Source organism: Pomacea canaliculata, linkage group LG14 (genome assembly GCF_003073045.1).
Source record: "Pomacea canaliculata isolate SZHN2017 linkage group LG14, ASM307304v1, whole genome shotgun sequence".
Taxonomy (NCBI): domain Eukaryota; kingdom Metazoa; phylum Mollusca; class Gastropoda; order Architaenioglossa; family Ampullariidae; genus Pomacea; species Pomacea canaliculata.
In genome coordinates, this window is record NC_037603.1 from 18,834,158 (window position 1) to 18,858,826 (window position 24,669).

The window sequence follows — 24,669 nt, forward strand, 5'->3', positions numbered from 1 at the left end:
CACCCAACTCCCCAGCGGAATGGGAAAGGTAAGGCAGCGAGGAAGAGATAGTCACTGCCCCCAATAACCTAAAAAGGTTAGACTAATTTTTTTTAACTTGTCTGTGGACCGCAAAACTGCATTTTTCCTAGATTTTACAAATTTAAAGTCACGAATCTTCACACCTGAGATTCTGAAAATGATGAACACTTTTCCTGGGAAATTTTCCTCTAACCACTCCCTTACAAAAGGCTTACAGATATACAAAAAACGATCCAAGGGAAGCAACTGCCAAATAGATCGTGAACTGCTAGATAGCCGATGCTAGTGCTGTCCCCTGCTCAATGCAAGCTACTTCGTCTTCGAGGAAGTGACGATGGAATTTTCTCCACTTTAATCAGAAAATGTGTTCTTATTATTAGCACATCACATCTGTCACTCATCTTCGAAACTTTGTGTAACAACAAAAAATAATAATAAAAACAAACACAATAAATAAAAACAAAGCAAAAAATAAAAACAAAAAATCAATACTGTGGCAGTCTTTCTTTAAATGATATCTTCATGCTTATCAAAGTCTGCAATACATCCCTTAGTCATCTTTAATTTGCAACAAGAAACATTATGGAATTTTCAAACAATTTACATGATACTACTAATAATATAATCTGTTAAATCCAGCTTCAGTTTGTTTAACTTACAGGAATGAACTTCTTGTAACATAAGCTTCTATCAATTCTATATTCTGATTCTACAGTATAAGTATCTCTTTTTAATGTTTAAATACAAGTACTAAAGCAAGTTTGATATATATTGTGTGTGTTAGTCACAATGTAAACAATAACAATGTCAAAGCACATAAACCCAAAAGCACTTCCTTTCGTAGATTCTGATGAATTCCACTGCTAAGCACAAGATCTTGGTTGTCCATGTTGTAATTCTCAGTATACAGGTTCTTTCTCTACCTACTGCACACACTATCTTGTTTCTGAAGTATAACCTTCCTTGAGCAGTGGATACAAACTGACCACAAAGCAGACTCTCACAGGAAGGAATTGCAGTGCAGCAAGACAGGTAGGGTATTGATTTGTTGTAAAACTTGGGAAAGGTGATATAAATTACGTGTGATTAAAAAAATAGGCCACGCATTCGTCGTCCCATTCCTTGTCTGTCATATAACATGTTGAACTTGTTTACAAACTGCACACACAAGAGTAAATGCATAGTATAAACAGATCAAGACAATTTTCTTAGTATTTATGATTTAAAGATTAAATTAAAATGAAAATTGTAACTTCTAAGTACTAATAAGATGGCATGACCATTTAGCTATAACTATACATATCTATAGTAACTACGTAACTACTGCTAGCATTCGAGAGCGGTGGCAGAAACAGCAATTTCCCTAAGGTAGCGCCAGCTGGTGGTGGCAGAGGAGAGATAACAAATCCTAGAAACAGTATGTGAAAAGTAGGACCGTCATTGTCAGGTAACCTTCAGGGGCAAACAAGGGAAACACCAACCTGGTTCATAGTGTTGCATCCTTTGGTCATGGCTCCGAGGTAGGCCATCAGACACACATCACTGCATTGCTGAAATCAGCAGGTGAACAAAATACTTGTGTTAGAAGATCTGTTTGCAACAGTTCATCAAAAAATGTGTGAGTGTGATAGCAATATTCTATATTCCTTTCTGGTCTCTATTCTCTTCATCAGATTCTCAAGCTTTTAATAAAAGGTTTTTGGTTCCTTGTCACAAAAAAAAAAGAAGAAAAGTTTGCATGAATGTCTCAACCTTCTGCCTTAGAGGTTTGCAAACTGGCTGCATCACGAGTTATCTGTGCAAAAGTTACATGATGAAAACTTTCATGCTATCTACATGACCATAAATAACAACACTTCCCCACTGCCATTGAAATGATATTGTAAGGAGAGCTGTGGTGCACAGCATTGTTAGTTTAGGCTGAAGTTACATAGGCTGGCTATATCCTATCATGACACTCACATTGTAATAGTCTTCCTTAAACCGTAGGGTGCTGAGCACAGGAAGTCGGTAACATAGGCTGTAGACTTCTCTCAGTACATCATGATCTTTAGGTACCTCACCTGCAGAAAACATTGATGTTTAAGTATAAGTTTATCACTTTATATTATCTGTCAGCTTTCCTAAAAGAACGTTAATAATCTTTTTGTATTAAATTTCCACAATGGTGTTTTCTCCAGTAGAGATTTAGAAAATTTTCTTAAAAAAAAAAGGAGGGGGGAAATGAATATCTCAAGCCAGCAACTAAAGACAGGTTAAAAACAATTATGATACATAAAACACAAAAATCAGTGAAAGGTGTGCTGACAACAAATGAGAATAACAGACTGAAAGTAAGCCTGTACAAAAGTCAATACAGTAGAACCTCCATAAAGTCCACCAAAATCAGGTCATAACTGAGAGGATTCATTGAAAGATCAACCATACATATACATTGAAGTAAAGCTCTCAAAAATGATAATACAATGCTCGTTTCACTGTTGCTAGGTCATGTTTTTGTTTTTAAGATTTATAGTGGAACTCTCCAGGCAAGAACAATTGATAAATACACATATAATGTGGTGGACAAAGATACTTTCAATATGTTATTTATAATTTTGAACATGATTTCAGTAGAAAGTCACAGCAAAGCAGAAAGTCGTAATAAGACTTTTATTTCGAAACACCTGACTTCTGTAAACAATAATTCATAAAATGATGGGGAATAGAAAAGGTGAGTGATAAATAGATATATATATAAATAGATAGTAATTCAAATCTGGCAAAGAACCTTTCTCTACAGCTTGAATGTACTGTAGGATGAGTGCAATCCGATTATGCAACATTTTGATGGCACTATGCTGGGCTTGTAAATGTTCTGCCACTGAAACACAACATATTAATGAATAAACAAAGTGTTCTTATGCCCTTGATCATGTCTTCAGCACTACCCAGCTGCAAGTATACAAAAACTAAACTTTGCATTGAACAAACAAAACATAACAGTGTAACCCTTCCCAAACTAGTTCTGTCAAATGGAAGATAAGATACACCTATCTCTCCCAAATTATTTCACTGAGATGCTCTTTAACTTTAATGTCATGACTTCTGCAAAAGCTGCAATTCATTTTACAAGTCATTATCACTCTAAGATAAATAGTATCATTGCCAACATAGAAATACCAAGACGAAAAGCTCAGTATTTAAATTTTTGCATCATCAGTTAACTGGTCACAGAACCATGAACAAAGAGAAGAAATACATGAACAATGAATAGATTATAATTACATCTGCTCAGAAATAAACACAATTTATGGACTTGTTTGCTGTGTTGGTACATCTTAGAATAACATATGCTGAAAAAACTCATTCACTTTTAGAAAATAGTTCTTTACCTGCAGAGTTGTCACCTGTATCACCAGATGACATTCGGGCCACATGATCCACACCTATTCTTTCTGCCTCTTCTGTTGCCAGAGTATAGTCAAGCTGGACAAACAATACTGTGGCCTGAAACAAAGCAAATCCCAAAATGATAAAAGAAAATACCATGACAAACACCATAGCAATATAGCTTAAGTATCAAGAAAAGTTCAACATTTGCTGCATGTAACTTTATCTAAGGCCACTGATCTGGAGCCAGTTCTTCATAGGCTAATAACTAAGATATTTTCACTTGCCACTGAAAATACATGTGGTGTAAAATTATAGAATGATGGCATAACATTTATACCATATCATAGTGAGATGAAGTAAAGTGTGTAAAATTGATAAGCCAATTAAAATTAAGACCTGGACATGGCTATTATCTAAAGAAAAGATAAAGTTTAGAATCTAACAGATCATAAATTATATAAGCCATGTGGGAAAAAAAACCACTTACTTCTCCACTGACAAGGTCAATTACTGACTCAAAAACACTGATAGGAAGCTGAAAATTAAAGAAGTAGTGATAACAAGTAGAACTGGTATACACCTTTAATCTTTAAGTGCCATTTTCATTATTTACAGGTTTACGTTTTGCATTTACAGTGAAGTTCCAATTACTTATAAGCCTTCTTTATAGTACAGCATGTTCTGTGACTAGTTTGAGGAGTTATTGTGAAGGTAAAACAAATGTTAAGTTGAAAAACTCATCAGAATGAGAAGGATGCGTAAACTGCTGTAGAATGAAAAGAACCATGACAGTGTAGTTCTACATGCCTGGTCTCAATAATTTACCTTACACCTAGTTAATATGTAGTTCTATGCTACAGGAAAAATCAAAGAGAAGAGCAACAAAGTTTACTCACATCTGTATTTCTGGCAAAGGGGTTTAATTTAAGGAAAAGTGGACTTTCATAGATTTGAAATATCTGAAAGAACCCAAAAAATACATGTTGCCATACAAACATATTTATGAATAGGCATGAAAAAAAACCATGCACACACAGAATCAAACTTAAAATTCTTTTTATACTTAGGGATAGTAGTGATCACACCATAAATGAAGACAATAAAATGAATCAGAAAGTGAACAAAACAATGATGGATGCATCATTAATTTTCAGATTGGTCTACATGAAAGAGTTTCCACTGATGTTCATCTTAAACAGACATATCTCAGAAAATAGAATGTATACTTTGAAATGGCAAATACCAATCACATAAAATAAAGTTAATATGAATAATCATACTTGTTTGTGAATTTTTATGTCTGAAACTGAGGGTAATTCACCAGTGGTGTACCAGCCAAGGAAGTCCATTTCACTAAAAACCTGCTTAACTAGAACATAAAGAGCAAAGATCAATAAAACCTAAGAAGTGGTTTATGCTGAGTCCTTAAAATAACTGTATTCATCCAAACAGTAAAATACATTATAGCTGATTATTAGTCAATTACTTTCAAAACATAGAAATATATATCTATATGTTATAGATAAAATGGATTATTATTAGCAGTACTATTTAGACCTGGCTCTGCATACTATCATCTTGATAATGACACTGATATGGAAGCTATTCTTTCCATTTTTACACAGTACTCATCAAAGTGTAATCACTCATGAACTAAGCAAACACGAATAGTTCTTGATCATTTAATGTTATCTTTTCATAATGAATTGCATTTACACATTCAAGCACCTAAAAAGAAATAAGTATTTAATTTAGAAGAAAAACAAGGAAAAAAAATGGAACAAAAAAAGGAAACTAATACACACACTGCTCTTCTTTAGTGTGGTAATACTCCATGTTGATGATGATGTCGCCTTCAACAATGTCAAATGCCAACTCAATAGAGTTCATCACTTCAATCTGTCGACCTTTCTGCTGGCCTATTAATGCTCCAAGCACTGAAACAAGTGTTTATGCTTTAATTTCTAAATGCTAAGATAACAATAAAGATACCAACAGATGCCATCTCTATCTTAACCTATAGCATATATATATATATTACCTTAAAAATAATTAATATATTGTGATGTAATAAGACCTAAACTGCCCTTTTAAAAAGTAATCTCATTAAAATTATGTCGAATGAGTCTTTAAAATTGTTCCACTCGGGTTGCTCTTAGTGCAAAAATGTGATTACTGAGCACTGCATCGATCTGCTATCTCTGTAAAATAGGACATGGCAAAGTATGTAAACAAAATAATAAAGTTGAATCTCACTTATAATTATATTTAAAGAAGTAACTTGTGGACAGCACTAAAAATGTTATTGTCAAATTGAATAAAAGGGATGATAAAATTGACATCGTCTTTTTAAATGGTTTACTTTGTCATCAGAAACAAGCCGAACTGCGAGAAATATCAATCCCTATAAAACACATTTATCACATATCTTCTAGGATAGCTCAACTATGAGTTAAATTAAAAATAACCTTGAACCGGCTTTCCTTCTTGGGCTCTAGCTCGCGTCCAATGTTCTGAAATGTTCATAATGACTAAAGGATGCACAGATACAGAAACACTTCCAGTAGTTCCCTGCACCGCCATTACACCGGCACCAGGTGTGTCCACTTCCATGCTAGTTGCCATTGTTCATAACACGCCTCTGTCTTTTGATGATATTTTGTTTTTAGAGAGAAATATTCTTTCTAAAAAACTTCGTCAGAAGCGTTGTTATATATCGCTTCTTTTGCAGGGGAGCTAACCTAAGGTGTTGGCGCAGAGTGATCTCCCGTGAAGGTAACTCTTTCCCCCTCTAATAAAAGATTTACCGCAGTTCTTCCCCTTCAATCAGATGGTAGCGCATGTTTTGGAGGCCGACTGAATTACAGTGCATAATTATTTGGGCATATTAAATCTGAAATGCTTACATCTGGATTAAGTAAATTGAAAGTGTATGACTCGTTCGTTCGCTTACTTCGGATTTTACCACTTAGCGATATGATGGGCGGTCCGATCGTCTCGGGCACGCGCCGTTCTTTCTTTGAAGATATGACACTTGTTTACAGGGTCCGCTGCCTTGTGATACCGTCTTAGAAGCTGGATCGGCGTAAAACACCCCACCCACCCTGTTGCACTGGAGTGGTTTATTACCATCTTCTCCTTTCTTTTGGCACTTCTGTAGACAGGGCCGTGCTTAGGGGCAGGCAGACGAGGCATCTGCCTAGGGCGGCGTAGGGCCCCGCACATTTCATTAAATAACAACCGTGGCGATCGTGGTGTCAAGTGCCCCGCACATACCCTATGCCTCGGGCCCCGCGGGGGGTAATAACGGGCCTGTCTGTAGAACATAACTGGAAGACTAATTAAATCATCTTATTGTCAGCTCCACCGTGTTTCTCTGCTAACTGAACATGCTATCACCTCTCTCACACACAGAATAAAAATTAAGAATGAAAGTAGTAACTGAAGTGATTTAGTGATTCAAATGACAATGCATTTTACAGGTAGACCATTACGCTGTGCATGCTTGTATACACACTTTTTTGATCAAAATATGTCATTTTCCGAAGAGAAAAAAAACGCAAAAGGATTCATCATATATTTGTAACTGTACGATATCTTCGTAGCATATAAAAATGTTCATACAGGCGAACAGAAACAAAACTAGAAGTGTGCAAGGCACCAGGGGGATTCGAACCCTCGACCTTCTGCTTACTAGGCAGACGCTCTAACCAACTGAGCTATGGCGCCTGACGGTCGGCTCAAGCAAAATTTAAATATTTAATTTTAAAGAAAAACATTTTTTTCAAAAGATTTGACACTACGTGCTAATCGACAAAAATGTGTCTTTTTTACTGTTATCGCGTTAGTTGTGTTTGATACCATCTGATAGAATGTTTTAGGAGGGAACAAAACTTGTGCACGTCATCAGTTAAAATAATTATTTCCTAATTTTGTGTCAAAGAACTTAAAAACTGCTGCCTGAAAGCTATTGAAAAAAAATTTTAATTGAAAATTATCAAATACGAAATAACAGAAATCTTTTTTAGTCGCCAACTTATTTTAAAGAATGACTTACCAAATCGAGGATTATTTTTTGCTTTTTCATCTCCCAACATGCATACAGTAATCATGCAAGTCAATATTTATGTTTTATTATTTTAATGCAAAATGTCAGAATTTGTAGGGAAGTCAGGGAAGGCATATTAGCATGGTACAATTTTGATTAGAATAAAGTTAAGTGCAAACTTAATACAATAAAGGCTTGGTGATTACCTTGTTAATAGTGATTTCCCCATCAAAACAATTTTAACCTGTGCATTTTTCTGAGAGTTTCAAATGTAAACTTAAGCAGAAAATGGCAGTTGTGCTAAATAAAAACCTCTTCCCAATTCTCCATACAAAGTGATACAACTAAATGTAACTAATTCCTGAAAAATGAAAAAAGAAAAAAAAATCACTCCTATATCATTGGTCTACAGCCAGTGAATGCCTATTCTGCCGTGCCACCGCTAGAAAGCCAAATTAACATTCACTTATAAGCACGTTACAAAATTCTACTTAGTAGCTTATGAGGACTATTTGTTTAAAATTACTGCTATCGGAGTAACTTCAGATATTTTACGTTTCTATTCATTATTTTTTCTAAATGATTCTTTAAACGATGATGAACTCCTCCTGTTTTACCACAAAAATAATTTGAAACAAATGAAATGAGGAAAGGCGCTAGGATTTATACTGCAGTTTTAAAGAAACATCACCTGCCCCGACCCTACACACAAACACCCTTCATGGTGAACGTAATAATTGTGGATACAATTCGGTATGCTCTAAATTATCTAGGAACACAAACGCTTTTGAAAAGACACATTATTAGATATCACAAACTTTTAAATTTTTCTAAAAGTGACAAGTTATCAATGAAATATCTTGTGATGCACTGGTACGTTAGAAGCTATAGTTCCATAACCTTGGTCTTAGTGAAGTAGTAGAACCCTCACATATCTTGGAGTCAATCTTTAAAAGGGTTATACTCATCTTCACTCCCTTACTGCTTTATCCTTCCCAGCCTTAGTGGAGTCAGGTACCCACTGGGTCAACTGGGGAAAGTAGACTGTGACATACAAGTATCAAACTGGCTATTGTGCCTTCGAGTTTAGATGATATTGCTGTAGCTCTAGGCTATTTGTTCATCCTTACTAGCCATTTATGTGCTTTACAGTGTTCATGCAGTTCCAATATAGCAGTAAACTGGCACAGAACCAAGGGAGAAGCAGATTTTTAATAAGGCAATGAGTATCACCTAAACCAACAAACTGTCTAACAGAACAGTATAGCATATGCATGATAATTATTTCTGTTGACACTGTTGACTTTCAGTTTCATATAATTATAAACATTTCAAAGTGTTTCTGTTCAATGGCAACAAGAATGATTGTATTGCAACAATATGATGAAAACGAAAGGATAATAGCTAAACAACTACTGAAGTTGAAAAATGAGAGAGATTTGCAGGTCATTAATCTACAGAGCATGTGACAAGCAATCTCTTTCTCTCACACACACTCACATACACATGGGCTATTAGTTTTTGTTTTGTAGAAGGGAGAGATTGAGGAGCTGAAAACCCAAAAAATACACACTAAAACAGTCTCAGCAATAATCTCACAGGTTGCAACTTTGTAACTTCATGCAAACATTTTTGCTGACTAATCTTCAAAATTCTTTCTTGAAAACTCTTCTTACAGCAGAAGATATGAACTATCATCATCATCCTGATCCTTAACTGACATTATCCTTAACTGGCCTCCAGATCAAGATGGCCTGTCCCTGGGGCTGACCTGCCAGTACCAGTTGTTGGGGGGACCTGATTAGACACTGGGAAAGGCATGTCAACAGGACCAATCCTGTGCTGCCATTAGAAGGGCCCCCAGTGAACAGCCAATCCACAAGTTTCTAGACTGCACCCCTCAAGAGCCAAACAAAACAACCCCCCACCCCTTCGCCCCCATCACCACCTCTGAAAAAACCTCATAAAACTAGAAACCCTGCTACCCCCTTATTCCCTCCCCCGCCTCCCCAAAAAGGGTAAAAGGATAACAAATAAAAGCAAAAAAGGAACAAAAAGAAAAAAATATACTTTTACAAATGGGTGATCACACAGACTTAAAAATTAAAATGCTATGATCAAAACCATGTTGAACACATAAAGTTTGATCACAAAATAAACCTAATTGTGAAACTGTACAAAGGCTAACAAAATATACAACTCATTCTTCAATGGAAGCATGCTTACATATCCTAAAATGTCTCTAGGACGTTCAGACTGGAACATCTATTTTGTAACGATTGCAAACCCAAATGGCTTTATGTCTCAGCTTATTGAAGTCAAAGCACATCAACAGGAAATCATCTTGAAAGAAAATCTCTGAAAATAATCAAATATGCAAAAAACCTAAACAAAGCAAATCAGGTGCAACAGCTTGAGGAACACACTGATCTTCTGCAAACAGCGTCCGTGATCTTTCATTCATCAGATGTACTTGCATCAAGGCCAAAATGTGGAATGCAACAGCTACTACTCCCATGTTAATATGAGATTATGACAACCTATGAGCAACAGAGATTATGGCTAATGGCATGTGCTTTCAATTTTTTAATAATAATGCACTTTATACAAATAAAAAGTAATGTGGTTATTTCTGTTAGTAAATTAAAGGCAAAAGAAGTCCTGCTTCAAGATGGCAGCATAGGATTATTCACAGATTACAGACTGGAACTGAGCATGTGCTTTATGATCTCTCCTTTTATTACTCAAGTAATATAAAAGTAAAGATTGTTCCAGATTCTTTGACTGTTTAGGGAGAGAAAGGATGTTCAGCACAGCAAAATATGTATGTTAGTTGATAACAGTCAGCAGAACATAAATAGTATACAATATCATTACAAAATTAAAAAAAAAACTTTTTATAACATAATGGAAACATTTAAATGATTAACAATAATAACAACAAACCTGCCAGTTAAAAAACTGTCAATAAAATGCATACTTTTTCAAACTGGTAAAATGGCTTAGTATTAAATAATATATGCAAGCTCATTACATGTAAATAAATCAAATGCTAGAATGGTGCATTGTGTTCTTTTTCTTTAAAAAGGCAATACAAAAGTAAATAAACTATAAAGAAAAAGAAACAACAAAAATAACTTTGGATGAGGTTACTACTGTGGAAAACTGTTCAACTGAAAAAAGAAGAAGGTGCAACTGGTAACAAAAGCTTATTGTGACTTTTAAACAAAATTCATGATTTGTTTATGACTGCACAAGAATGAGAAATCCCTTTTAAATTACCAAATACTTTCAAATGTATCACAGCATTTTAAGCAAGAGGCATATATTGAGCCCAAAACACTGTCAAAGAAGAAACAGTTTTCTCACAAATAAACTGAAAAACTTCCATAGTGCAAATGATTGACAGATAGCTGTAATGCAAAACACTCCTTAACAATGCATAAGTATTCCCATCATCAAAACTCAACATCTGCTGGCAGCCAAAGGCATGAGTGTGTATGTGTGCATGCATACATGATCTTACGCGTGTTTATACATTCACAGATGCAACTGTTGCAACTTATTATATAAGCACCTGCAATAGAATATTCCGATGATTCAACACACTAACTCAAGTTCCGTCTCTGGGATTTTGCAGTTCCAGAAATGATCCTCTGTCAGAATAACAATATTTAAAGCAACAGCAAAATATGAAACACTTTTTACAATCACAAGGTAGCATAATGCAGTTGCTATAAGCATGCACTGGCTATTTACAACAAAGAAGAATGACAGAAAAATGCTTTGTCACAAAGATGCTTTGCACAGCTATGAAGTCTTAGCCAAACAACCTCACAGGGTCTCCAACTTTTGTAAATATTCTTTTTCCATCAATATTAAAATAAATGACGCACATCTGCATAATTAAACAACCAAAAGTCTTAAATAATCATTTTAAATATAGAAAAAAAAAGAAAAAATAAATTCATGTTTAATGCATAGTATGTGGAGCTATTTGACAAGATAGGTTAGACAAGACTGAAGGAAAATGTAGCAATAGTAATGTAAGCATAGTCTGCAACAAACAATAGTTTACTTTGCACTGTACACATACACTTGAAGGCATTTTCAGCTTTAAAAGGCATCTTGGGTACAAACAGCCAAAAAAAATAATAATGGATACAGTCACACATGCTGAGCCTTTAAAAGTATTTTGGTGTGTTATCATTTGAATACACAGGATTAACTTTACTGCAAAGCATATTCAACAAATGCATGCAATAGCATGCACATTTTTTTTAATGACCAGTCCTAAACATCGGATTTACTCAGTCCTTAAATCCTTGCAGGGACATGTTCATCTTTTAACACATCACTAGTTTTCACTATTCCGGTAACATAAAGCTTGTATATAATTTATATTTGTCAAAGCAATACAATTCTGGGGGGGAAAAAACCCATACATTACACGTAGAGGAAGCTCTCTTTTACTTCAGATGAACGAGATGAACATACCTTTAAATGAAAGAATAAGATACAAGCTGATTTGTCTTGGTTTTGCTGAAATTTGGGATGTCAGAAAACGACCTGTCACCAATGCATCCAAAAATCATTTGGCCATGAAGAATTCCATTACAAAAGTGCACAATTAGTTCAAAGCACAGATCTATTAGGCACATCTGGCCACTTAGCCCTAAATTTGAACATTGAAAAGCATAATAAAAGGAGGAAAAAAGAATTATCAGTCTTTTGAAGACCTAGGATGCTGATCAGAGATTCATAAGAACAATATCATTTCAGTTGTGCTAAAGTTTGTTCACACACATCAAATACCAATGTAGTTAATCACAGACAACATACATTTGAACAAGCAAGTAACCTTTCTATAAGAAGAAACCTCAGAGTTACTCTTTAAACATACTAGATTAACAAATAAAAACCTGTATTATTGAAACCTCTAAATGAATCTTGTAGAACTATTTTGTTGAACTTCTAGAGATATTACTCAAAAGGATGCAGCTTTAAGCATCACAAATGTAGATACTGGCTTCGTACTTTTATTCCTAACTGCTTAGTCATGTGAAAAGTACAAATCCACAACAAAGTCAGCCATTACCTGCACATGACTATGCCAAACACTATAAAAATTGAAATGTTTATTACTACCACTCCTCATGTTTATGCAACATCCATTTGTAGCTGAGGAGAACATTCCAGTCACATCAGGCACCTTGATCAGAATAAGATTTGACCACAAGTACCCTGCAATGTTCAGCAATCTCCATGGCATATCTTCCCTGTAGATAGCTAGTATTTTTCGGTACAAACTCTAGTCGGCAGCTTTCCATAAATATTTCCTCCTCTTATTTGTTAATGTACATCAACTTCTCTTGCTCATTAGTCCTTAATGTCCAAGGGGAAGGAAGAGAGGGCTCAAAATTTACTTAAAATAATAACTGATGCTTTTTCTCGTTTTGCAAAACATATATTGTCTATAGGCAGTTACATTATTTTCCTGAGCTTTGCATTAATTAAAACAAACACCTCCAGAATGTTCTCACCGTGTAATGGGCCATCAAGTGACCTCTTCCCATTTGTTATGAGCTGTCTCTCCTTTTCACCAATTCAAATGACCAGCTGCTATGTCTTTGGTTTTCTAAGCTACATTAATTGAACTCGCTCATACTTAACAGTTTTACTATAATGTTATACTATAATTATACATCATTTTTACTGTAATGTTATACTGTAATTATACATCAAATGTACACACACCCTCTCACTCTGTTCAAAACCCTCCTCCACCTCACTCTTCCCTTACCCATCCCCAAATCCCCATCACTACGCTCAGTGAATAGTGTAACACAAGAAGTCAGGGATCCCATGATCTCTCAGCACTGTGTTATTCAGTCAAAGCCAGTACAAAGATGACCATGCTATTCAGAGGAAGTGACCAGTGTTGTAAAGAGGTTTCTTTCCCTCTTGTTCTCCTTTGAGCATAAGCGAATATCAACAGATGGCACAAAACTGTTACCAGTGACCAAATGCGCAGTCTATTCCTCACTTTAGGTTTTGCTCAAGCATTACTTGAGCCCACAGACATGCTGAAGATTGTCATAGAGTGGCGTGGGTTTCTGTACAGCTCCTGATCCAAGATCTGTGGTGGAAAAAAGTCAATTCAGTAAAAGCAATCTTGTTTCTAGACAAAAATTAAGGTCAAAATATGTGATCCCTCAAGGCAAAAGTATTCATTAATCAGGCACAGATGGAAGCCCAACAAAGAAGAATGGCATGTGAATTCTAATGATCATCCAACTCAACCTGTATTAATACAAAACCACAGTAACGGCACAGGGTAACTGCTGGTTTCATGCTGATACTAATTCACATGGTGGCATCAAATATATTTATCCTAGGAGAATATTTATTTGAAATTATGCAATAACATGATTAATACCTACCCAATGAAATATCTTTACAATAAAAAAGATAAATAAGTCCATGCATGGTTGGATAACAGCAAGCATTTCCTAAATATTAACATGGTTATACAATGGAAACTAGTTTTGTTGCAAATACCTAAAAATGTGGGGAAAAATCTTGTCTAAAACTGTTCTTCAAGATAAGCTTGTTTTTTTAATCTCTCTTGTAAATGCTTTTAGACAATTATTTTTCAATCTTATTACCTGTGGCTAATTAATTGTCTTTGAGGCCACAGGTAATTCTGTTTCATTCATGTAACAGATTGAGACAGTCTGTGATATACTGTGTCACTGACAAAAGTTCTGGCTTTATTCCTTTGCATAAACTGACATCACATGCTCTGGTCACTATGAAGTCTGACCTAGATGTACATCTAAAAGACCAATGAATCCTTGTGATGTTGATCACACTCAAAGTCCCTGAACCAACAATCACTGCCATCAAAAAACATTTTGTGCCAGGTGATTACAGATTAATCTAATTACAGCCCTCCTCCCCTAATCTGAGCAAACACTGGCAAACAATTTCCTGAAAAGGATTAAGAATGATGTTTGTATTTGTATTGTTTTGTTAAACCACAGGGTGGGGAATTACAGGTTCCATGGGCGTCTACACAGCAGGTTAAATGCGAAGACAAAATTCCCAAAGGGTAAAATCTGTTCTTGTTTTATTTCCAAACGACCACTCCCTTAACGTTTTATTTTGGTTTAATAAGTATTCAATATCCTACCCGTTTTAGGGTTTTTGTATGATTATAAAAGTATCTAGATTTGAGAAAAATAAAATTTGACAAACATGCAAGGGTAGAGCAGAGCTCAGGAGAGAAAATGAAGAGCAAGACAGAAAGGAAGTCACTGGGGTGGGACAAGCAGGACACAGACTGGTGTTTTGTCACAGGTGAAAAAATCTTGATAAATTTTTGCATCTAGTTCTAAGATGCAAGAATCTTGCCAGTACAAACAGCAGGCGTGACATGCACCTCAACCATTACACTGCCACTGTTTTGTCAGCGGCACCAATATCCAGAGCTCTGCAAGCACCTGCCACTTTCACCTGTATTAAACCTTTTAGCAAACTGCAATCCATAAGCTTTGCTTGTTTAACATGGTTATTCTGTTATTTTGTTCAAATAGCTTAAGGTGAACGCACACTCTAGAAACAATTTTGTTTTTAAGATTTTTTTATAACATTTTGTGATAGAATAATCAAATAGAAATCAACTATGAAAGTGTATTTTAAGTGGTTACGATGAAAATTTTGATTGTAATCAATGATTTTTTTTTAATAAAAAAGTACTATTATTATTATATATACTACAACTTTCAGACATAGATAATTGATTTTAGTGATAAGTACAAACTATCTAAAGTTTCAAGCATGCTTATTTTAATTTCTTTGAAATTCTTGGATATATGTGTGATGAAAGTAAGGCCCCATGAGAGGACACTCCAGAAAGTAGTGGTTTTGGGATGCCGTGGTCAAGTTTGAGATGACAGCTTTTAATACTTTGACATATAATACATATGGTATATATCCATTTTGTCAAAAAAGAGTGTTCCTAATCACCCCCAGTGGAGAATAGGGCTGCCACTAAATTTTTGCCACATACCCCCACCAAATTTACTTTAAATGAATTAGAAAAACTTGTTTTCTCCAATGGCATTTTTTGAAGAAAACAAAAAATCTCAGGATACAGCAAAGAAATTTTGTAGTCATACTCACACATAACTAATCTACAATTACAAGCATTGGCTTGTTGATATGAGTATTATTTTGGCTGTAATTGGCTTTAAGAGAAGAATTTTCCTTTTGTTCTGTGCGATTTTGGGGGGTCCCCATTTTGATCACGTATATCTTCAAGACTTTCAAAGATATCAAAATGAGCATTCTTGAAAATTTGGATAATAGTTTGTTCTTTACAAAGACAATAAAATTAATGATCTATGATTTTTGGTATTGTCTGAAACTTAGTTTGAAAATATAGTACATTTTAAAAAAGTCATTGATTACAGTCAAAAGTTTCATTTTGTAACCACTTAAAAACATTTTTAGTTATTTTATATTTGATTACTTTGTCACAAAATGTTATTAAAAATCTTTAAAATAAACTTTTTTTCTGGAATGTAATCACCTTAAGTGCTTGAAAAGGTTCTGTGCCATTATCTGAAAATGTTTCTGAGATGCAAGTTCCCCCAGCTAGGTTTTCTTCTGGGAGAAACGTTTGATGCCAAATTTCTTGTTTTGGTTTGAACCTTCACTACCTCCAGACCATTGCCCTCACCCTCATAAAACACACACACAACCACACACACACTTACCCACACAACACACACATACACACCACAAAAAACAATGCCCACAACTTCTTCGCCATCAATAATGAGATTTTGGGAAATTATGCCTGTAGAAAAGAAGACTACTGAATTCTACACAACAGTTCTAAAATGTTGAGTGCATCTCAGATTTTTCTTATATAACTTTACTTGAAAGTATTCTTAGCAGAAAAGCATGCCATACACAATGACTGAGTCAAAAAGCAAGGACAGAGAGAGGAGGAGTAGAAAAAAAGAAGAAAGTGACGACACTCTTAATGGAAGTAATGTTTTCATAGGCAACTGACTTTGCAAATTGCCCAAATATGTTACTCAATATATGCCTACAGATTATTTTAAGTAGTTTTGTCAACATTATCATTATTAGCTAGTTACACCATATAATATACTACAAAACAAATTCCACTATGTTACACTACATAACATCTTTTTGTACTAAGGTAAATAGTGTAAATCAATTGACTTTAATAAATAAATAAGGATCAATCAAAAAAAAAATCCTTCAAAAGGAACAAAATTTGTTTAGAAAAGGAAAATTGGTATATAAGGAAAATAAAAGATAAAGCAAACAATCTACACACTACAATTTCACAAAATTGCACATAAATTCTGATAGGCGCCTTACATACACTAAAGGGTAATTCATGTAACAGTTTACACACTAAACCTTTGTTAATTTCTACTGCACACTGCAATCCAGTCAGTTTCACTGCATAAAAATCCCTCTATGTTTGCTGATAATGTAAATTACCAAGCATTTTCACATAAGACAGACATACATTATTTCTTACCATTAGACTCAGTCTTAAAAAAATCTTTAACGCAATAAATGTTAAACGTTTTAATAGTGCTAAAGCCTTTTAAAATTGTAAATTAGACAGAGACTTAACCTACACTGTTTCCCCAGAGCAAACAGAAGGTAAACAATATGAAGGAGTAGAACCTTCACAAATGACTCCTCACACCCCCGAACTTAGCCCCCAATGTGGATAACAGTTTTGTAACTGCGAATTTCAAGATTTTGGATTTAGAGACAACAGTGCTGCAAAAAAATGTTACTTTAGAAAATGACTGCGCTTATTCCCTTATTTTTGAAAAAAAGTGGTTAATAAATAAAAAAAAGATTGAGGGCCCTAAGACACATTAGAATAGGCAGCAGATTATAGTAATTGCAAGTGCAAAAAGATCAAAAGGGCCTGACACCAATCCCTCAATGCATCTATAATGCTACTCTATGTATGTGCAGCAAGCATTTACACAAACAGATACAGAGACTTGCAAACCTTACCTGAACCAAATCCGTCATTTATCCTACAACTGATACACAAGGTATTGATGTACTTTGACCATTCTTTCACACCTTTTACTTCTTTTGAACCTTATTTTGTGTACTGTTGTAAACCTCTTCACACACACACACTCTCTCTCTCTTGCTCTCACACACACACATACAAGAGTATGTACACACACAATCCTTATCTTCTCAACTGGACAACAACATATCTAGTCATGTCAATATTTACAGCTGAAGAGTCTGAGACAATTTGTATAATTTGCTTGTTACTTTAAAAGAGTAATAAAGCTGTAAACAACAAATATTCCCCCTTACTTCTGACCACTTAAAAAAATAGAAATGAGTTTACCCACTAACATAAAAAATGAAGGCTGTTGCATTCTTATCAAAATTTCAGACTGTTCTACACCATCTTGCAGATTCCACAAGGACAACTCTGCTTCACCTACACAGGTGTTGACTTTGCAGCATGTTACGAGCATGCTCAGGCAATATGAAATACAGTAACAACTAAAATCAACAGAATATGGAGAAGCAGCACCAACCGCTTTCTAAAATAAACTCTACAAGAGTCTGGCTATCTCTATTCTTCTGCACAGTTGTTCAAGCTGGATCCTGACAGCTGACCTCACAAAGACTGCAGTTTCAAGTCCTTCGGTAGACTTCCATGGGCTGAGCACGAGACTAAGGTCTCATGTCCTCAGCAGAATGGACAACCGAAGTGCTCCTCAGGAGCCACTCATTAATATACACAGGAAGATGCCATAGCAATATGACACCGTATAACAATCTTGATACGACTATCTTGCAAGACATACTACATGTATGTAGACAACATCAATATCTACTCTCAAAACATTTAAGAACAGACTCATCTGGACAGGATCTAGCTGAGGACAGACAAGGCTGTACAGCCCTGCCAACTATTTGATCTCTCATTTCCTTAGTAACTTTGTGGGTCAAGGAAATAAACTAATAAAAAAAATTCTTTTAGCACCTGAATAGTTTCTTGAAGAAAACATCTAAATACTATTCAACACCCAAGAAGCAGTTTTTGGCAAAATACTTTATTAACCTCACTGCTATAAATTAATATGAGCCTTCCCATCATAACAAAGTTTTTTTCTCCAGAAATGAGATTCTGACATCTATATGTAGATACACAAGCTAGTTCACACGCATGCATAAAGTCTATTTCGGTATATATATAATGGATGAAAGATAATGAAATATAATCCACTTGCTAGAGAAAAATGTTCGCGGCAAAGAGTGCATATTGTGTAATGTGAACTCAAGATCTCAACTAAAAGAACAAAACTTAACAAGGCATGCAAAAGAAACATATACAAATAAATAAAAAACACATAGGATGAATAATGTAAGCAAAACTAAAACATGCTTTCTTCTCACCCAAACTCATAAAATAATTATACTTTTGGCTACCTTCGTATTAAAACAGAAAAAGATACATTTCAAAAGTGAAAAACTGCACAAGCATTTAGAGTTTCGTGAGGAGGAAAAGTGAAAAGTAAAAATGAATATCCTAAGTGAAATATTAAGGAAAGTACTTACTGTTTCACCGAGTAGATTAGACAATCGCTCCACGATATCCCCAAACCCATTTTTCAATGATTCATGATATTCTTTCTGATCTGTCGAGATCAGCTTAGCATTCAAGCCAAGGGCATCTTTGCACGCATGTACAAACTCAATAAAAACTTCCTTCAGTTTTTTTACTTTGTCAGCAGGCTGCTTTTCAACCTTACCCGGTGCCAGAAAAGCTTCTGCATATGCCAAAGGCCCAGCATTCACCTGGTACAAAAAATATCCATTGTATATTATCATCTGGATTGTCTGGATTTGACCTCACTGGTTTCTCAACAAAGCTTAAGCATACATGCATGCTCTTGTCCACATTTATCACCACCATTTCCTTCTACTTTTTCATTCATTCTAAAAATATCATTATCTTTCCCATGCTGGGTTTTTATATAGAAAAAAAGAGAAAAATATTTAAAGAAATATAAACACCCCTTCCCCCCCCCAAAAAAAACCCAAAAAACAACCCAAAAACAAAAAGCAAAACTACACTTGAAAGGAATCTGACATCAAGCTAATGCTAACATTAAGATAAAAGATAAGAAAAACTTTTATCATGAAATACCACATAGTGTAACACTGCCAAAAAACTCTCTTACTGATTTATAAACTCTGCATAACAAGCAATACTCTTAATATATTTTGCTCTTATTGACCTCACACCTCAAATGCTACATGAGTCAGTTTATCATGCCTACCTGCGCACTAACGCTACCCTGGAGCCCAAGCTGCAGTTTTTTAATATCTGGAACTGGACACGAGACTGTCTCACGCAGGCGAATAACTTTTGTCTGTATCTCATCAATAGCAACCTCGATTGGGCTTAGCTCAATCTCTCTGCGCCCTCCGGACATTACTTCAATTCGCTTCTTTATGTAGGGGAAGGTGTGAGTGGCTGTGAATGAAAGTGGCAAAGGCAGGAGAGGAAAAAACCAATGCATAAAATGTCATAAATTAATTGATCAGTAACAAAACACAAACAGTTGCTGCTTTTTCAGTTTATCTTGAGTAACCCTTTAGTACTGGATCATGTAAGCATTTAAAAAATTTTTTACCTTCTTTTCCATTCTGCTCACCAATTTGCTTTTAATGGCATTTTTATGATTGCAAAAAGGTGTATAAATGTTCACGCAATCCACCTGTCTTACATAAAAGCTAGAGTACATCTCTGAGCTAAAATTTCAAGGCATGTTACTATAAATTTAAATAAATGTCATTAACACAGTGATTACAAGCCACCCATAGGTGGCTAAAGCATATAAACTTGCCTAAAAATCTCACAATTCACACAAATAATAATAATAATAAAGTTAACTTATAGAGCACCCTATTCCAGCCCTATGGGGAAACTCATGGCATTTTACTAAAAATGACACACACGTACGCTCATACACACACAACATGCTGAAGTCTTTAAAACGCCATATGGTATGATGAAAAACAGTTGCTCCAAGCTTGCTTGATTCATTTGAAAAACTGTAATCTGGGCACCAAATCATCCTATCCATACCACAATTCCAGTCATGGGTGTGAGTTTTTTTTTCACTGCTCATAGACAAACAGGCAGGGCTCCTAAAAGTGGTGTTTTGCAATGTCATCTTTAAGTTGAAGCACCAAGTTTTGTGGAGTCTAAATCATTTTAAACTTAAGGATGTCTCAAAACACAAGATTATGTTATTATGTCTGGATTATACTTACTGACAAGGATGGTACGGCGTTTATATTGTTCCTCAATTGAGCCTCGAGCATGCCCCTCCTTTGTGAATGGTGTCTCAAACATGAAGCGTCTAATTGTGTTATTACGCTCATAATCAGTCACTCTCTCCAGCAGCTCCTTCTCCTCAAAATAGGGAGTAGCATATGTCACCTGGATATAGCCATATTTGGGATCTAGCATTGCTGGATTTACCTGAAACACGCAGCAAAGAACGGCAGTCTTACCCTTTCAGATGCAGAGCTATGTAGGTAGAGACAACAAAAAGAAAAACTGAATACTTGTTTAGATTTGGTTGTCACCAGTCTATTGTTTTCTTTCTTTCGAATGATGATTTTCAAAAGTGTGCACAAAATTGATATCAAGGTTTACTGGTGAATATGCACCCCCAGGTATCGAGGCAGAGGGAAAGACTTCATGCTTTTAATGAGTATCTAAAGGCAATGCAAAAATGCCGAAGGAAATGTCTGCCCATAGAAAGAAATTAGAATGCATTAAAAAATAACATTTTATATATTTCCTTTTTTGATCAATTGTTTCATACTGTTCTACCTTGCTGAAGCTATTCATGACCTTTCAAAGCAGGAGAAAAAAGAGAACTAGAGGCTACAGCAAACTATCTGAATTTAGTGAAGTTAAACACCAGACTAATACAGCAGTTACCTTGTTAGAGTCCTGTATAAACTGGACAGCATCTTTGCCAAACTTCTCTGTGTACAATGTCTTGAGGCGATCGCAGATCTCAGCCAGGCTTGTTACTTTTGGCTCCTTGTAGATGTACTCCTTGCCATCCTCCTCCTCAAACAAAGTCTGGAAAACAGTGTCAAAAATTTAGTGTACCACTCCACTGTCACAAATATTTTACTACATTTTATGAAATTAACAACTGCTTTCACACAGTTTCTCATTAGTAAGACGAGTTATTTAGAATGATACATTAGAGTAATTGTCTATTGACTAACTTCTCCTTAAAGAATAGTTCATGCAAAATTATCTTCGCAGAGAGGTCTGGTCATATATAAAAGAACACTCAAAATCCCTCCTAAAGAATGTAGCACAGTCTCTGGCTATCTACAGCTGCCATTTATACTTTGTTTACTGCCTTTTGATGCAACAGAGTTATGCAGACAATACCCCAGATGCAGCAGGTTAAGCTCATGATAGTTTAAGCTTACCTGACCAAAGAAAGCAACACGATAGTATTTTCCTAGAAGCCGCTTTCCTGACTTCATGACATCAATCACGCTGGTGTAGGCCTGAGAAAGATGCTGGTAGCATTTTTCCAGTTTCTGCAGATAAACACTAATACATGAACACTAACAAAGGTGTTTTTTTTCAACTGTTCGTTAACAACTGAATTTATCTGCCTGCAAGCGATGTCTTTCTTGCTCTTTATGGTTTCAGTGCCTCATTTTTTATGATATAAAAATAAGATAGAAGTGCATTGTGATTTGAAATTATGAAAAAATGTCTTAAATATAGAACATTAAAAACATAGAAATGAATATTATAAACATGACGATCACATTTGTTGAGCACCATATTTCGGCTAAAGCCAAGGTTAACAAGCTTTACAAAGAATAAAACTAAGGAACCACAAGAAAATCTACAAGGAGCACACGCATGCACACACACACAAAGACTACAGTCTCAGTAGTACAGCTTAAAAAAATACACCTTAAAGATAGTAAATATTGTAACACATTGATAAAGTGATCCACAATAATTTATTTTTGTGATTCTGGAGTCAGCAAACAGCTTCAACCTTCTTATGCGATTTAAAGTCACTAAGCCTCCAAGTTCTTGATGAAACTGAAAATTACGCTTAGTAAATTATATCATTTCTAACCTCAAAGTTACGTGTCCTTTCATAGATTGGAATTGCAATTCTGTAGATGTCCCCCAGTCCCTCAAATCGCTGTGCTTTCTGCATGTACTCAGCACCTAGTTCAAGGAACTCCACCAGTGTTTCCTATAAACACAAAACATTCACCAGTCAGAGTGACTGTGCTCTCTCACTCAATCAGCAAGCCTCTATGAATATTTCCATGATTACAGTTTATAAATGTCAAATACATGGGAATCATCAGAGAACCCAAGCTAAGCGAACACAGTTTCTTCTGCCAAGAATTAATAACTCAAATAAGCTTAAGCTTTCAGCAATGTAAAAGTCTGCAACACATTTTGTACCTCTGTGTACTGAACATCCTGCATTCCCGAGTCATCTTTGATTCCTGATTCTTCTGCTACAATGTTTGGGGAAATCACCCCAAATGACTGGCAGCCTTGCGGATAAGCTCCTGTGACACAGCAGCAACCAAAAGAGGTTACAGAATTATATTGGGGAGGGGGAAGCAGTAGCAAATCTCCTACATGTCCAAAAGCATAGAACTGACTGCTAGGGTTCAAACCTTTCACAAGATATGTACATAGGAAACTGAATAAAATCCTTCACAGACCATTTCCACAAGTTCAAACAAAATTAAAGTTCTTTGACACTATTTCAATAACACTGATTTATAATCGAGATCATAAGCCACAGCAAGTGCATGTGTATACATGGATATATAACTGTATGAGAGAGAAATTAAGCCATCTGCTAATTACAAAAGTAAAATGTTATAAAAATAAGCTGGGCAGAATTAAAACAGCAGGTGGAGGTGGTGTGACATTCCTCAGTGTCAATGAGTGGCAGTGCCACAACATATGCAACTAGTTGTACTAACTGTAAGCTACACACACACTTGATGTCACAAATAAGATAAGAATTATTAATCCACAAGATTTTCACGGCATCAATACTTTCAAGCAACATTAGCTGTTCGACATAGAATGGTGAGATTTTTTTTAAATGTATTATTTTTGGTATGAATGGCTCGTTCTGGAAGCATGTTATTGTATCATTTCATCTGTCCATGCTGAGGCATTATTTGGTTACTTCATACTGAAATGATCAAAGCACTGGAATAGTTAACTGACTATCAGACAGGTCTCATTCCCTCCCTAACCTCAATGGACACTACTCCTCAAACATTTGAAAGTTCTATTTTAGTGCAGCCTTTTCCATCTGTGAATTTTTCAAATTAATGCTTTTTAAACCACAAAAGCATTTGCTTTCAGCTCTGCAATATCCATCTTATTATTCCACATTTAAATATCTTGATATAAAAGAAAAAGTAAAGGAAGAGAATAATTGAACTGTTCTTGAAAATGTAATGATCACATAAGGAAATCACGTAATGAAAGGTATACTGTAACACTGTTAAAGCCATTTATCGTATAGTTTCAGCACTTCTTGGATAATAGTTATGAAGCGGTGGGTAAGATGCCCTCGGGGTAAGCAGCATCCATATGTTCTGGATACTGCAGGGCATCATCAACTACGGAGCTCAGCTCCAATGAATGTGGAGAAATGTTGGGGTAGATTTCTCAAAGTCAGTTCAAAAATAAAAGAGATGCTCTTTCTTTCTGACCACTATCACTACTGTGTCACAGCATTTAGAAAGAAATGGCAGATGACAAAGGGTGCAACGGAGATGATAAGAAAACTAAACAGATACTGCTGCACTTCCCATAAAGCAAAGCAATTCTGTCTGCTTTCTTATTTCAACTTTTCTTCTACAATGTTCACTACAAGGCAGGATGAAGATAGCTTCACCAGAATCAAATGGCTGAGCACTTTATCATTGATTTCTTTCATAAATAGTAGTCAGATCATTCATTCTTAAAGCAGAAATAAAATTCTTAGGTTAAACACCAAATCCATAAAAAGTACTAACAGCTTGTTCTAAGGGAAAGGACAAATTAAAAAAAAAAATTT

At 35.3% G+C, this 24,669-nt stretch overlaps 2 protein-coding genes and 1 non-coding gene across 3 annotated transcripts in view; all 3 read right to left on the minus strand.

The window, feature by feature from the left end:
* Positions 1–512: 512 nt before the first annotated feature.
* LOC112555684 (COP9 signalosome complex subunit 6-like) lies at positions 513–6,158 on the minus strand. The gene is made up of 10 exons (XM_025224161.1): positions 5,865–6,158; positions 5,202–5,333; positions 4,677–4,765; positions 4,293–4,355; positions 3,884–3,931; positions 3,396–3,510; positions 2,792–2,884; positions 1,984–2,084; positions 1,503–1,571; positions 513–1,179 (listed from the first exon to the last, which is right to left on the minus strand). Exons 1-10 carry the CDS (start codon positions 6,019–6,021, stop codon positions 1,108–1,110), a joined length of 939 nt encoding a protein of 312 aa, XP_025079946.1. The 5' UTR covers positions 6,022–6,158; the 3' UTR covers positions 513–1,107.
* An 893-nt stretch (positions 6,159–7,051) lies between these two features.
* Positions 7,052–7,125, minus strand: Trnat-agu. The gene has a single exon. It is a non-coding gene; the product is annotated as a tRNA-Thr (tRNA).
* Positions 7,126–7,519: 394 nt separating this feature from the next.
* LOC112554864 (dedicator of cytokinesis protein 9-like) overlaps positions 7,520–24,669 on the minus strand; it is a 59,906-nt gene continuing 42,756 nt past the window's right edge. The window contains 8 exon segments of the mRNA XM_025222925.1: positions 7,520–13,583; positions 19,109–19,348; positions 19,834–20,030; positions 20,834–21,044; positions 21,513–21,659; positions 22,025–22,138; positions 22,699–22,821; positions 23,040–23,149. Coding sequence (XP_025078710.1) covers positions 13,503–13,583; positions 19,109–19,348; positions 19,834–20,030; positions 20,834–21,044; positions 21,513–21,659; positions 22,025–22,138; positions 22,699–22,821; positions 23,040–23,149 — 1,223 coding nt within the window. The 3' untranslated portion in view covers positions 7,520–13,502.